This window comes from Trichosurus vulpecula, chromosome 4 (assembly GCF_011100635.1).
Source record: "Trichosurus vulpecula isolate mTriVul1 chromosome 4, mTriVul1.pri, whole genome shotgun sequence".
In the NCBI taxonomy this organism is placed as follows: Eukaryota; Metazoa; Chordata; class Mammalia; order Diprotodontia; family Phalangeridae; genus Trichosurus; species Trichosurus vulpecula.
Window position 1 is genome coordinate 65,634,025 of NC_050576.1, and position 14,546 is coordinate 65,648,570.

General features: G+C 39.4%; 1 protein-coding gene across 3 annotated transcripts in view; it reads left to right on the forward strand.

Annotated features, from left to right (window-relative positions):
• Positions 1-252: 252 nt before the first annotated feature.
• Positions 253-14,546, forward strand: part of DNM3 (dynamin 3) — a 638,732-nt gene continuing 624,438 nt past the window's right edge. For all 3 annotated transcript variants that reach the window (XM_036753297.1, XM_036753298.1, XM_036753299.1), the window contains exon 1: positions 253-413. In XM_036753297.1, coding sequence (XP_036609192.1) covers positions 253-413 — 161 coding nt within the window. The remainder of the gene's footprint in view (positions 414-14,546) is intronic.

Genomic DNA, 14,546 nt, shown 5'->3' on the forward strand with positions numbered 1-14,546 from the left:
GGAGGGAGGATTGAGCTGAGCGCCGACCCCGCCCCCTCGGCTGCGCACGCGTGGTGCGGACCCTTAGCTGTCAGAGGAGCCCACAGGCTGCCGTGGGGCAAAGAGCCGGGGTGTCGGGTGGGCAGCGCCCGGGATCTAGCGGACCAGGACCCCAAGGGCAGCGGCGCCTGCTGGGAGCGGAGCTTGGGGAGGGTGGGGGCTCTGGACAGCCAGCCGGGGCCGGCCGGACGGGCAGGCAGGCGGGCAGACAGGATGGGGAACCGGGAGATGGAGGAGCTGATCCCGCTGGTGAACCGGCTGCAGGACGCCTTCTCGGCGCTGGGGCAGAGCTGCCTGCTGGAGCTGCCGCAGATCGCCGTGGTGGGCGGCCAGAGCGCGGGCAAGAGCTCCGTGCTCGAGAACTTCGTGGGCAGGTGAGGGGGGCCGGGCACGCGGGGTGGGGGTGGGGCACCCCGGCGGGGTGGGGGCTTCGCTGGGGCGGGGGCACGACGGTCCGACTCTGGGCGGTTGGAGTGTGGCGGAGGCACGCGGAGCCAAAGCGAGGCTGGGGGGCTGGGGAGGTGGTCGCGAGCGCAAGGCAGGGGGCGGCGCGAGAGAAGCGCGAGCCGGGGTGATGGGGACGCTCTGGACCCCGGAACTCAGCGGGCGGGGCTGGGGCTGGGATGTCTCCCCCGAGCTGTGTGTGAGTGTGTGTACGTGTGTAAATGTGTGCGCGTGTGTCAGTGTGTGTGTGTGTGTGTGTGTGTGTGTGTGTAGAAGGGAGGAGAGGCATCTTCTTGCCCCAGCACTCCCTGCCCCACGCTGGCTGGAGTGTGTGTGTGTGTGTGGGGGGGGGGGTGTCCTCCTGGCTGTCTCTCATCCCATCTTACAAAGCCATTTCCTCCCCTTCCTCCTGCGGGGATCGAGTCCTGGCCTGACGTGGGGTGGGGTGGGTCGGGCAGTGGAGAGCGCGCCTCCTTCACCTCCCCAGTGCTGCCTACGCCGGCCCTTCTCCCAGCTCTCTAACCTGGACACCTGGCCCGGCCGCCCGCTGGAGCTCTGCTCTGGGCTGCCTTTTTTCCGTTATCTCTTCTCCGTTAGCTCTCAATCCGCCGGGCAAAGAGGTCCTCCGTCAGAATCTGGGGGATTGTGCAGTGCAGAGAGCAGCGTTTCCTTTGCTTCCCCTTTTCGTTCTTTCCTCTCTCGGCTCGGCTGCCTACTATTTCAGACATTTGTTGTGTCTCTCTTCCCCCCTCCCTTTTGTTTGGGGCTTGGGTTGGGGGGAATGGCGAGTGGAGGCAAGGGCGAAATAAAGAAATTTCTTAACGTGTAGCTTAACCCCTCTTGGATCCCTCTTCCTTTCTTGTCCCAGGAGTTGAAGGATAAAAGGTGGCGTTTGCATCTATTCACAATTAGATGCATCACAGAAATCCAAGCAAGGAGTCTGCTCTGTTTATGTACGCGGACTTTTGTCATCTGGGGGTGCTATGTCATTCAGTGCATCACATCAGCCTGCGAATTTTGACTGGCACCTTTCTAGCACTCTCTCTCTCTCTCTCTCTCTCTCTCTCTCTCTCTCTCTCTCTCTCTCTCTCTCTCTCTCCCTTCCCTCCCTCCCTCTCTCCCTCTCAAACCTTTCCACCTTCATCTTTGTCTTCCCTTTATTCAGCTATTATTTTGCTGCAGGTCCCAAAGGTGACATTCTGTCCTGTTCAATTTGAATCTGAAAGGTACTTGTGGTTTCTGCCATGACTCTCACTAGAGAATGAGGGAAGAGCTGAAAGAACTATTTAAATAGGAACAAGACTTTTTGCCTCTGTGTAGTTATAGAAAGAGCAGATATACCTCAGTGGCCTTGCTTGAATAGTCAAAACGTTTGTGAGCAATAGCCCCGTTTAAAACTTAATGAGGACCTAAAAGTCTGTTAGCTATGTATAAGCTAGTCAGAAATGTATATTAGTAGAGAAGTGTGTAAGGGTATGCAGGAATTTCAAATCTTTTTTTCTTGTTTAATGGTTTATGGTTCAATTTTTTTTGGGGGGGGGTCTAACATCCTCAAAATTCAGAGAAAGTTGTATATGTCTATTTAGTCTGAGAATGTGTTTAAAAAGTGGAGTTTTTTTTTTCTGTTTCTCCAAAAGATGCTTCGGTCATTTTGGAGGTTTTTTTTTTTTAAATGAATGATTATTTTCCTCATGGATTTGGAGGTAGCATGGTTAGCAACAGAACAGGAACTATGTGCTATTCAACTGCCAAATCACTAAGCTTAGGTGTGCTGACAGCTGCGTAATCAGTCTACCTCCATTTATTCATTTGTTCTGAGGAATTCTAAATAATAATGAAATTATAAAAATAATTATGGAGCATTTTGCTAACATCGTCTTAGAGGAAGACTGAGGAAAAGTGAACCAAAAATGAGTGCATGGTAATAATTCTGTGCTTTAGGATTGTCATTCTGGTTTTGTGAAAAAGGAAATACAGTAGGTTTAAAGTGACACCGTTATCAAGATCTGGGATTTGAGCGACAATTTTACTTGGCTTCATAGAAAACAAGATACTTTTCATTCCAGCATTTCAAAAGCTTAAGTGTGTTAAATCAAGATACTTTAATAGTGATTTGAATTCTGTTTTATTATTTTATTAAGGGCTGTATTTTAGCGAGTTTTTTAATATTCTTAATTGGGAGAACTGGTAGTTCACATGAATTCTTTATTTGGAGAGACCTCTTTGACTGGCTTTGTCAATTGCTATCCTCAGTATTTGAACTCTACTCTTCTTTGCAATGCAGTAATAAGGTATTTTCCCCTCAGAGTCAACCTTGCTTTGACTTTGACAAGCCACACTTGCCTTGACAAACAAGTATTTTTTGAGCAAAAGAAGATATTTATTTTTGTTTTAAGGAATGGAAAATAAACTCATTATAGATTTCGTGCAAATTCCTACATTTGCTCAAGTTCATAAATAATTTGTTGTTCTCTTGTGAGTTTTGTTAATAATTAATATTGTGATATTGACAAAAAAGATGATTTTAAGGGAAATTCATTTGACAGATAAATTGTAGCACTTGTTATTTGTAGAGAAGACACCTCTGTCTAGCAAAGCATGTATATTGGAAACTTACTTAGAGTGATATTTTGATCATTAAACAATCATTAAAGAACAGATTTTCTAATTATATGTAAGAGTAAATGGGGTGATCTGTTTTGACCATTGACTCAGGCCAAAAGAGCAAATGCATCCATTCCAATCACAATATTTTAGCCTCTAAATTTAATTTCAAATTTTTTTTTGAGTTAGTGGAAGTAGAAACTCTTTCATCCTTATAGCTTCCCCTTTTTATGTATAACAGTTAAGACTTCAACTTAGGATAAACATGCTATGTATGGTAATATCAAGAGGTCATTGCTGCTCTTTGTAAATTGCCTATTATTCTAGAAAGCTCACACAGAAAATGATGTGATTCCCCTTAATAATTTGTGGACATCATAGCTTCTTTTGCAGTGGATTAATAATATTGCCTTCTTCCCAAATTATCTGTGTACATTGTTTCATCACCATTGAATGAGTTCATATGTGGATTTCTTCAAGCTGCAACTGTAAACTCAGTGATGGGATTTTTGATTTGTTATGAATAAGCTGTGATAAATAATATACTTAATGTTGATTTTTTGTTAAATAATGAGTAAGTATGGTAGAGTAATGATGAAATGATGAGGTTTAGGGTGCAGCACTCCAAAACGTTGGCATGCAAGCTTATCCCAAATGAATTTACTCTGGATGTCTCCAAATCAAGTCCAGATGTTTATGGGGGGCAACACACCACAGAACAAAACACAACACAACACACCAAGCAGGTCTCTTTACCCCTGAAGGGAGATGAAGCTTAAGTGAAACCCCAGCTTAAGGGGGATGCCTTCTGTTTAAGGAAGATGCCCCAGTAGGGGGACATTGTCCAATTAAGGAATATGCCCTCTAGCCAGGAGAGGCTAGGGATTCTTATAGAGTAAAACCTGCCATTGGTGGGGAGATGAGGTGACCAGTGACATGGGGGTAAGGGGATGGGGAGATGAGGTAATCAGGGACAGTAGTTTCAGAGTTTTGGGCATAATCTATTCCATCATTCACCCCAGGATGAGGGACCGAAGGTTGGAGGGCCTCCTATTAGTTACCATTGACCAGCCTACTTGAATTCATTACTTCCTAAAGTGGATTTAAGAGGTACTTGAGATAGTGGGCCTCTTGATCACTCTTTAAGAATTCCTAGCCTCTCCAGATTAGGGGGCATCTTCCTTAATGAGAGGGTGTCCCATTTACCGGGGCATCTTTCTTAAGCAGAGGGCATCCCCCTTAAGCTGGGGTTTCCCTTAAGCTTTGTCTCCCTTCAGGGGCAAAGGAGCCTGCTTGGTGTGTTGTGTTGTGTTGCGTGTTATCTTCAATAAACATCCGTACTTGATTTAGAGACAGCTTGATCCAAATCTTTCTGGACAATCCAACATTTTGGGGTGCACCCTGAACCTCATCAGTATGAACAATAAAACTTATCAAGAAGGTGAATATATGTGGTATTTAAGAAAAGAAGCATGGTGTTAATGGAAAGAACATTAGATTCACAGTCAAGAGATCTGGGCTTAGTAACTTATATTGAGCTCTGCCAAGTAGCTTGGTTTAAGTAACCAAGAAGTCAGTCTTGCTTTCCATCTTTAGTTCATTATGAGACATTGTGGTAGAGTGGAACAGCTTTGGATTTCTAGTCAGCAGGGGCTTGGATTCAAATATTGTCACTGACTGAATAGTTGTGTGACCATGGGCAAGTCACTTAACCCCTCTAAGCCTCATTTTCCTCATCCGTAAAATGGGAGTATTAAACACATGTAGTACTCGTTGTGAGGCTTATATGAGATAGTATATACAAGGTGCTTCATGAACTCTAAAGTGATATATAAATGCCAGTTATTATTTATCAGCAGCAAGTAACAGCTAGCATTTGTGTATAGCGCTCCAAAAGCTTACAAAATACTTTGCACATACAATCACATTTGCTCCTCTCTCACAACAACCCCGTGAGGTCAATGCTATTATTTTCCCCATCTGACAGATACGGAAACTGAAGCTGAGTGTGTGGCTGAGTGACTTGCCCAGGGTCAGGCAGCTAGTCATTGTCTGAGGCAGAATTCAAATTCGGTCTTTCAGACTCGCCATGCTGGTGTTTAACCATATTTTCTTTCCTCTTAGTAGTAATGTGAAACTAACTCTTTGGCCACTTGAGAAGAGGTTATATAACACTGTCAAATAATATTAAAATCACCTTAGATTAAAAATAAATATTTTCCCCTACTGGCATATACTTCTTTGTGAAGACCACTTAAATATAATTTGTTGTTTAGAAGAACTATATGTTTATAACTTGTTTATAGAGGTGTTAAGTGAAAACTGTACTAGTTGCTAATGTGCAAATGTTTTTAATGATATACTTGTAAATGGCTTCACAAAGTTCTTTGTGTAGATAGATGATTCCACCTCTTTTGATTTTAGCCTGAAGTAGTAAACAAATCTACTCAACATGTGCACATTTGGTTTGTGACTAATGAGGAACAACTAACGGCTTCTTAGAAGCCTGAAGTATTTTTTTTAACAAGCTATGTTAAGGGGGAAACATTGATGTGTCACTGTTGAAGTAACCTAGTTTTGCTTCAGTATCCTAGAATTTCAACATTAGCTGTCCTGAGATGGATAAGTTGAATATAGCTAAGTAAATTTTTTGGTTGTTGTTGTGAGATTTCTCTTTAGTCCTCCAATGCTGATGTGGAGTGGTTGTAGCAAGATAATTTTTTAAAAGTATGTATATAATATTAATAATCACAATAATAATCCTTTATGTTTCTAAAACTGACATAGAGTCTTCTCCATCTTAATGCTCTTTAGCCAGCTTCAAGCAGAATAGTCACATTTGGAGTACCTAGAAGTTTGTCTTAACCTTCCAATAGAAACCTAGAATGATCACTTTAGGCATTTAAGTGTAAATGTTATTATAGAAAATCTCACTAATTCAGAATATTGTGTTTGGGTAGGAGGTGAGGAAACAAAGGTAGATATAAGGTGGAGGAGAAAGGTATTTACAGTTTAGTCAAAATAGTAAAATGTGAGTTGTTGAATATTTTTAGAGTAATGCAATTCTAGTATTTTCAAGTACTATGCATATTACAAATCAAGATAAATGTTCACCAATAAACAAAATATAGTCATTTTATAAAGCATAACAGTTCTGAAGGTAATTTATTTTAATGTCATATAAAGCATGCCCAAGTTATCTAAAATTCTGGACTTGTGGTATATGATGTAATTATTTGTATTAATAGTATTTGTTGATCAACATTTATTTTAGTAATTCACATTAAAAATAAAAATTATATATGTGTCAACTGTGGTCTCTCTTACTGTACATAACAGGGCACATGTCCTGTCCAAAGAGCATAATATGGTTAAATACATTGAATGCTGTAACATCTTCTTACTTTTACTAATTTAATCAAGTTGATGGGCAGCTAGCTACCATGAAGACGTAGAAACTATTTATCATAATCAGTAATTAGGCTATGATGTCCTGTGTTGCCTGAACCTTTGTATTGAATTCTGTGATAGTTTCACCTTAGGGTTAGCTAGCCTACATGGAAGAAATTCATGGCCCTGCATTCTGACAGAGACAAACAATCAGGTAGAAATGGATATTTCATTCCACAAGCAAAATAAGCTGGACTAGTGTTTTACCATATATGTATACACATATAAACCATATATAAAATTTAGAGACAACCTCAATTCAACATACAGGTATACTTCCCTACTCTCAATTATATTTTAAGTTTTTGCCTCTCCCAAAGTCTCTTCTATAGCTTTTGGCATTTTAAGCATTTAATCTTAGGAGGACTTATAATAAATATATTAGAAAGTTTCTGGGAAGAGACAAATATTTATTGGGGCACCTATTGTGTGCAAGGCTCTGTGCTAGGTCCCTGAGGATGATGCAAAGAAGTATAAAACTATCCCTATTCCAAAAGAACTTACAGTTGAGTTTATTATAGAATCTTAAGATTTAGATAGAGTTTGAGAGAACTTAGAGTTCCAGTCTAGTTCATCTCTCTCATTAATCGATAAGGCAGGAAATGGAGGTCCAGAGAGGAGAGATGAGTTGTCCAAGTTTACAGTTAGGAGCAGAGCTGGGAATCAAACCCAGATCGTTTGGCTGTTTTTTCTTTTTGCTGTGTTGTGGGTAACTTGGAGAATATTAACAACTTTAGATCTCTATATCTACTTTACCTTCTATACAAAATATGTGATTCCTTTATACATGAACTGAGGGCGTCCTTGATAACGGTTTTTGGTAGGAATAAGCAGGCTTTCAAAAGTGCTATCCTACAGTGGGTCACATCTGTGCTGTTTCTCAATTGGCTGAAACATATAGAGAATGTATCACACTGTGCTTATTGTCTATTGATTATGAAAAAGCATTTGATTTGGTAGAGAAAAATACTGCCTTCAAGCTCTCTTCCAAAAAAGCATCTTTCATTCATGTGTTAAAATCACTTGAGATTTCTAGAAAGAAAATAACATGAAATATTAATAATAATAACAAATAATCCTGCTCAGTGACCCTCATTAAAAAATCAGGTGAAGCATTAAATGTCTGCTAGCTAAAGGTGTTTGCCACTGTCATAGAGGAGATTTAGGGCACAGTCCAAGGTTAAGAGGATGGGGAGTTTCCTCAGGTACTTGTTTTTGCAGATGACATTTTGATGATGATTGTGTATCAAACCTCAGAACACTGAAGAGCCACCTGAAAGAGATCTGTAACCACTCAAAAATTGAACTGACCATCTACTTAGAAAAGGCCAAGTAGAAGAAGAATGTTTATTATCCAGACTATGACATATGGTTGGATGGACAAACTATAGAACTTGTCCATCAGTATGTATATCTGAGACAGATTTACAAATAAACAGATATTTGGGCCCAGAACTGAGCAGGAATAGGAAAGTAGGCTGAATTGCTTCCAGGAAATTGTGAGGTTTCTTTAATGATTTCAGTATCACGAGAAACCAAAGTTCACCTTTTTAATGCCAACATTGTACTGGTGTTGCTGTCTGGCAGTGAGATACAGACTACATGGCACTTGAGGAATTGACAATAAACATCACATAGAGGGCAATGTAGAGGTACATGGAAGATTTAAGCAGGTGTAACATTTTACTAGTGAAGAATTTCAAAGGAGAAGTGAAAGATTATATCAGGGAAATGTATGATAAGAAGAGGAGATGGGCTAGTCACTTGGCCAGTAGGATAAGAGGTAACAGGTGAACAACTCATGCGCTCCACAGTTTTCCTCCTTATATTAGGAGAAAGCAGATAGGACTTCAACCCTTTGGGTGAGTACCTTGTAATGAACTTATCTGAGGACTTGGACAAGAATCATGTCGAATGAGCAGGCATGAATATGACAGATTTAGTTGGAGTGAACATCCAAAAAGATGAGATCACACATCTATTTGAGTCTTTGCATATATTGGGGTCAAAAGGAGGGAAAAGATGCATGTTTGGGGTGAACAAGGTGATAACAGATGCTTAGGATGAGGTTGAATCCCTCAATTCTTATTGTGCTCCTATTTTTTTTCAAGGGCAAATGCTTTTTTTTTTGGAAGGCAGGGCATTTGGAGTTAAGTGACTTGCCCAAGGTCACATAGCTAGTAAGTGTGTCAAATGTCTGAGACCGGACTTGAACTTGGGTCCTCCTGACTCCAGCGCCAGTGATCTACTCACTGCACCACCTAGCTGCCCCCAGGGAATGCTTTTTAAACTGAGAAGGCTAAAGCAAATATAATTTGTAGGGAATGGGAACTGTCCAAAAACAAGGAGATGGTCAGATAACATCTAGCTTTCCTCACTAAGTTTGTCTTCATGTCATATGAACTAATTTTTATGATGATCAAACAACTGACATGAATGAATGCTGAGCTACTTACCATCAGTCATCTTTGAAAAGAGATTGGTGAAAGGGAGAGATGTTGCAGGACTGAAGAAGGAAAATGTGACTTTTTTTTTAGAAAAAAGAAGGTAGAGTTTACAAACTATAGATTATAGTAAGCAACTTGGATTCCTGGAAAAACTGTAGAACATCTTGTGATCAGATCAGTGTAAGAACATTTAGAAAGGGAAGCAATGATCATGGAAAAGCTAGCATGTCTTCATTAAGAACAGGTCATATCATTCTTCCCTCCCCCCACCCCATAGCCCTGAATAGAGCAGACTGCTTATCAGAGGAAGGCTATTGCCATACTCTGTAAGATGCTTTCTGAAATCTGACTTTCCTTTGTAGATAAGATGAAGAGATATAATCTAAATGATAGTATAATTAAGCATATTTCGACTTAATTTAATGACTGGACCCTTGATGTCAATTTGGACAGATGTCTTTAGTGCAATGCCCCAAGGGTCTATCCTTAGCTCTGTGCTTAAAATTTTTGTCATGACTTGGATAAAGATATAAATGCCATTCTTGTTAGGTATGCTGATGTCATAAAACTTGAAGTGTTAATGTGGAAGATAGAGTCTACACCCTCCCCCCCAAATCTTGACAGACACTAATAATGGACTGAATTGAGTAAAATGAAATTTATCAGGAGCAAATATAAAATTCTACACTTGGGTCCAAAAGATCAACTTTCATTACACAATAGAATGAAGTGGTATGTGACTGTAAGAGTTTACAATAAACAAGAGTTCAAGTGATAAAAAATCTGAGCCTTTTAGTGGACTGCATGCTCAATATGTGTTAGCAGTTTGACATTAGAGCCAAAAGCCCTAATCTTTTCTTAAATTTGCGTTAAGAAAGATGTAGTGTCCAGAGGGAGGCCCTAGTTATGCTATACTTTGCCATGGTTAGATCACATCTAGAGCCTGTTGTGGTTCTCAGTTCTAGGCAGTACATTTTAGGAAAGATTATATACAGGCTGGATAACATCCATTTGAGCGTGACCAGGATGGTGAAATAACTAGAGAATTGCTGTGTGAAAACAGGTTTTGTACCAGGGGATCTTTAGGCTGGAGAAGAGCAGACTTAGGGAAGATAGAACAGCTTTATTCAAATACTTTTAAGGTTGTAATATAGAAGAAGGATTTTGTGGCTGTTCAGTGGAAAGAGTGCTGGATTCAGAGACAGGATCGATCTGTCTCCGTATTTTCCATGCCTAGCTTCTAGTTCATTGTTATGGGAAGGAGGGTAATGAACAGGAGCTATAGGTTTTAGAGCTGGAAAAGGCCTTCAAGATCATCTGTTGTATTACATATATGTTTATATTTACATTCCAAATGAAAAAACTGAGACCCAGAGATGGTGTTAGTGCATCCTGTAAGTCTTGGCATACTGTCTCATTGTTGTCACATTCTTTGATGAATTTTTCTATGAGTTGTTCTTTGACCCACCAGTTTCTTAGGCTTAAATCATTTAGTCTCCAATTTATCAATCATTTCTTCAAAAGCCACTTATTAAATATAATTTTATTGTGTTGTATTCAGTATAGGATATATTTAATATTTTTGAATTTATACATTCGGTTGTGATAGTTTTATGTCCAATAGGTGGTCAATTTTTATGAAAGTCCTATGCACAACTAAGAAATATCTAAATGTCTTTCTGTCACCATTCATAAATCACCACAGACCTGTAATCACTAACTTTTTAAAATTTTTATTCAGGTCCTTAAATTCATTTTCTTTTTGTTAGATTTGTATAGGTCTTAAAGGGGTGTATTGATATCCTCTAATATTGTAGTTTTGCTGTTTATTTCTCTCTTCAATTTGAATAACTTTTCCTTTCAGTATTTAGATGTCATGTAGTACAGTGATTCTTAGATTATCTCTCCTTGACCCATTTTCCAGGTCAGTTGTTTTTGATGGCAGTTAATTTGCATTTTCATCCATTTTTTCCCCGTCTTTTGATTTTGCTGCGGTATTTCTTATTGTCTCATGATGTCATTGATTTCTATATGGTCCATTCTAATTTCCAGGGAGTTGAGTTCTTAGGCAATGTTTAGCACCCTGTGTTCTAAGCTATCAATTTTATTTCTCATTTTTTCCTACCTATCTTTTATTCCCCCCTTTAACATTACATTTTGTGTCTCTTGTTTCATTTTTTTCCAGGTACTCTTGTAGTCCTTGTGGTCAGAAAATTCTTTTCTCTGAGACTCTACTTGGACCTGTGGAATTATTCTCTTCTGGATTTACCTTTGGTCTTTCAGTCCAATATATTTCTTCCATTGTTCTCAGCATTTTCTTCTGCTCACTCATATTTTCCAACTACAATTTTCTGGAGTGAGATTTTGTGCTTGGATGATACTCTTCTCTCTCCTTTATTCTTGCGTGGTGTAAGTAGGTCTTGCTTGGTCCTAGACATCATGGCTAAAACTAGATCCTTCTGTAGCCGTTTTTGGACTTTGGCTTGCTCTTGGTGGAGCCTTCTTTCCTTTGCCTCAATTCCAAACCCAGAGTCAGCTCTGTCCTTTGCTGTAAAGCGGGCCCTGCCAGGCCTCACCCAGATGTTGTCTATTGTGTTCTTTTGTTTCCCAAGAGCTTCCCTGTCCTCTTCTCCTGCGGTGCCTGGGCATGGACTGCTGGGTGCTCCATGGCCTGCCTAATGCATTGCCTAAATGATGTCTATACTTTTAGGTTCTCTATTTGCTATTTGCCTACTGTGACCTCTGCTCAGCTTCCAGAGGATCCTGGAAGGTTTCTGTGCCATTGTAGATTGAATAAAAGAGTTTATAGTTCTTTCTCTTGGGTTTGCTTGTCATTGTTCTCATGCATGTTTAGAGCTTTATTGCAATATTTTTTGGGGGATCTGGGCTCCTTTAGATCCTAACACTGCCATCTTCTTCCCAGTTTTTCCATATCCGCTTCTTTTTATCTCACAAGAATATATTTTTTGGAGGGGGTAAGGCAGGGCAATTGGGATTGACTTGCCCAAGGTCACACAGCTAGTAAGCATGTCAAGTCTCTGAGGCCATATTTGAACTCAGGTCCTCCTGACTCCAGGGCCAGTGCTCTACTCACTGCGTCACTTAGCTTCCCCTAATCTCACAATAATATTTCTTTACATTTATCTATCATAACTTGTTTAGCCATTCCCCAATTGATGGGCTTCTATTTACTTTTTTCCTGTTATATTTTGGGCTACATGGGATCTTTCTTTGTCTTTGACCTCCTTGGGGTATAAGCTGAGCAAAAGGATCTCGGAGTCAAGGAATTGCCTTCAGAATGGTTTGATCAATTTACAAATACACCAACAGTGTATTAGTGTGACTCTCTGCAGCATCTCTAGCATTGACTTCTTCTATCTTTGGTCATCTTTGCTAATCCATAGTGTGTGAGGTGAAACCTTGTTGATTTGTATTTCTCTTATTATTAGTGATCTGAAGCACACAGTTCAGCAAAAGCAACAGGCTGAGAGGCAAAGAAATGTCTAAATGCCAATAAATATTGAAATATTTTTCAATAAACCTTTTGAAGAAAAACTGTCTTCAAAAAGGGTAGGAAGACTAAATGGCAAGCATATTATCTAATTAAATATGTCCAATCCATACTTTTACACTTATTTTCACTGTCACTCCTTAATTATATCTCAGCTTTCCTAACTTTTCATTACCAAATCATCATTATTATGTTGCATTTGTGAAAAGCGTGGTCTCTCATTTAATCTTTCCCAATATTCTAGTGCTACATTAGGGCACAGAGAAACCAAAAGACTTGTAGATGGTTAGGTATCACAAAAGGTTAGGGTTTGAGACTAGAACTCAGGGTTGTGAAATTTGAGCCCTGTGTAAATCTAGTCTATTTTCGTCTTACTATTTCTAGAGCGCCTCCCTCTCAGACTTATCCTCATCCTTCTTCCCCTTCCCTTTGATCTTTTCCCTCTTCCTCCTTCCCTTCCCTCCCTTCCCTTCCCTTCCCTTCCCTTCCCTTCCCTTCCCTTCCCTTCCCTTCCCTTCCCTTCCCTTCCCTTCCCTTCCCTTCCCTTCCCTTCCCTTCCCTTCCCTTCCCTTCCCTTCCCTTCTCTTCCTTGTTCTTCTTGTCCCCTTCTCTCCTTCTTCTGAGGAGATCATCAAAGAGACATTGGTAGAAGATTTTTTTCCACTTCCTGATAGAATGGAATATTGAAAGGTAGAAGGAGTGGAGAAAAGTTTCAATGTGCATTATCTACTCATGAGCTAGAAAGTTTCTAGTCCCCTAATTTACTTCTTTTGTTAAATTTGATATCTTTTACATCAGACGGGTGTTTTTAGAATAAAGTTCACCAGCAATTCATAGAAACAATTTCAAAGAAAGATTACAGGAAGATAAACTTTGAATGTCCAAGTGATTAGAAAAATAGTGTGGCTGTTTGAAGAGGACTGTATACTTAATTCCTAAATTATGTGACAAATGTTGTATTCTACTTAGGTCTCTAATTCTGTAATTCATTTGCTGTATATTTTAAATAAAGCTCTGCTAACAATTTTAAATGTTCCTATATGAATCTGTCTCATTTTCAGTTCCTTATTACCTTTAGGTAGTCATGTTAGCATGAATACTATATACAAATGCATCCAGGAAATAGATAGAACTTCCTCAGAAGTCTCATTGTTCATTGTGTCATTGGTCTGCAAGAGGGAAGTAAATTGGAAAGCATAATCAATTTACATAAACAATTTGATAGACTAGAACTAATCTAGTTTAAGAATGCACTTTTAAATACACATAAGGCAAGACTTAAAAAAGAGATGAAACCTGATAAGTATTTTTTGGCTGGTTAAAAAAAATAAAAACAGACAAAAAGATGCTCTACTGAAATACTGCCCTAGATGTGGGGGTGACTGAGTTCTTGAAGGCTTTGCCAGCAGATTGCAAGTTTTGGCATGTTCTATTAAGCCAGAAAGGCTTTAAATCCAGGCCTGGTAGTGAACTATGTCTTCTGTCACACAGTCAACCTTAGAGAAGCCTAGTAGAAGGTTGGACACCAGATGAGTAGTTTTTTTGGTCATAGCAGCTCATGATGGTGCCTATTAAAAGAATTAGGGTTGGAGGAGGGATTACCTATGCTGTTGAAGTCATTGATCTTTTGAATTATATAAAATGTAGTTAAAATGTATTTGAAAGCTTTTGGATAAAAATCAGGAAACTGAAAATTTTATACCAGGATCATGATTTTTAATTTAGATCAGTCTAACATGGATTAAATGATATTTAAGCTTTCTTTCTTTAAAGACAGATTTTCCTACTTTTTTGGGTGATAGCTAATTTTTCTGACCTTTCACATCTAGATACTTGGCTATTTGCTGAATGAATATATATATAAAACATTTGAATTGAGTTTAGTATTAGTCTAGTATAATATTTGTGTTAAAGAACATCAAAATTATTTGGTCAGCATTGAAATAATGAAGAGAATGTCTATGTAAGCACCTACAAATACTCTTTTCTTCCAAGAAACACAGAGTTATCTTCTATTCATTGTTTCATGAATCCTAATTTCTGGGATTATT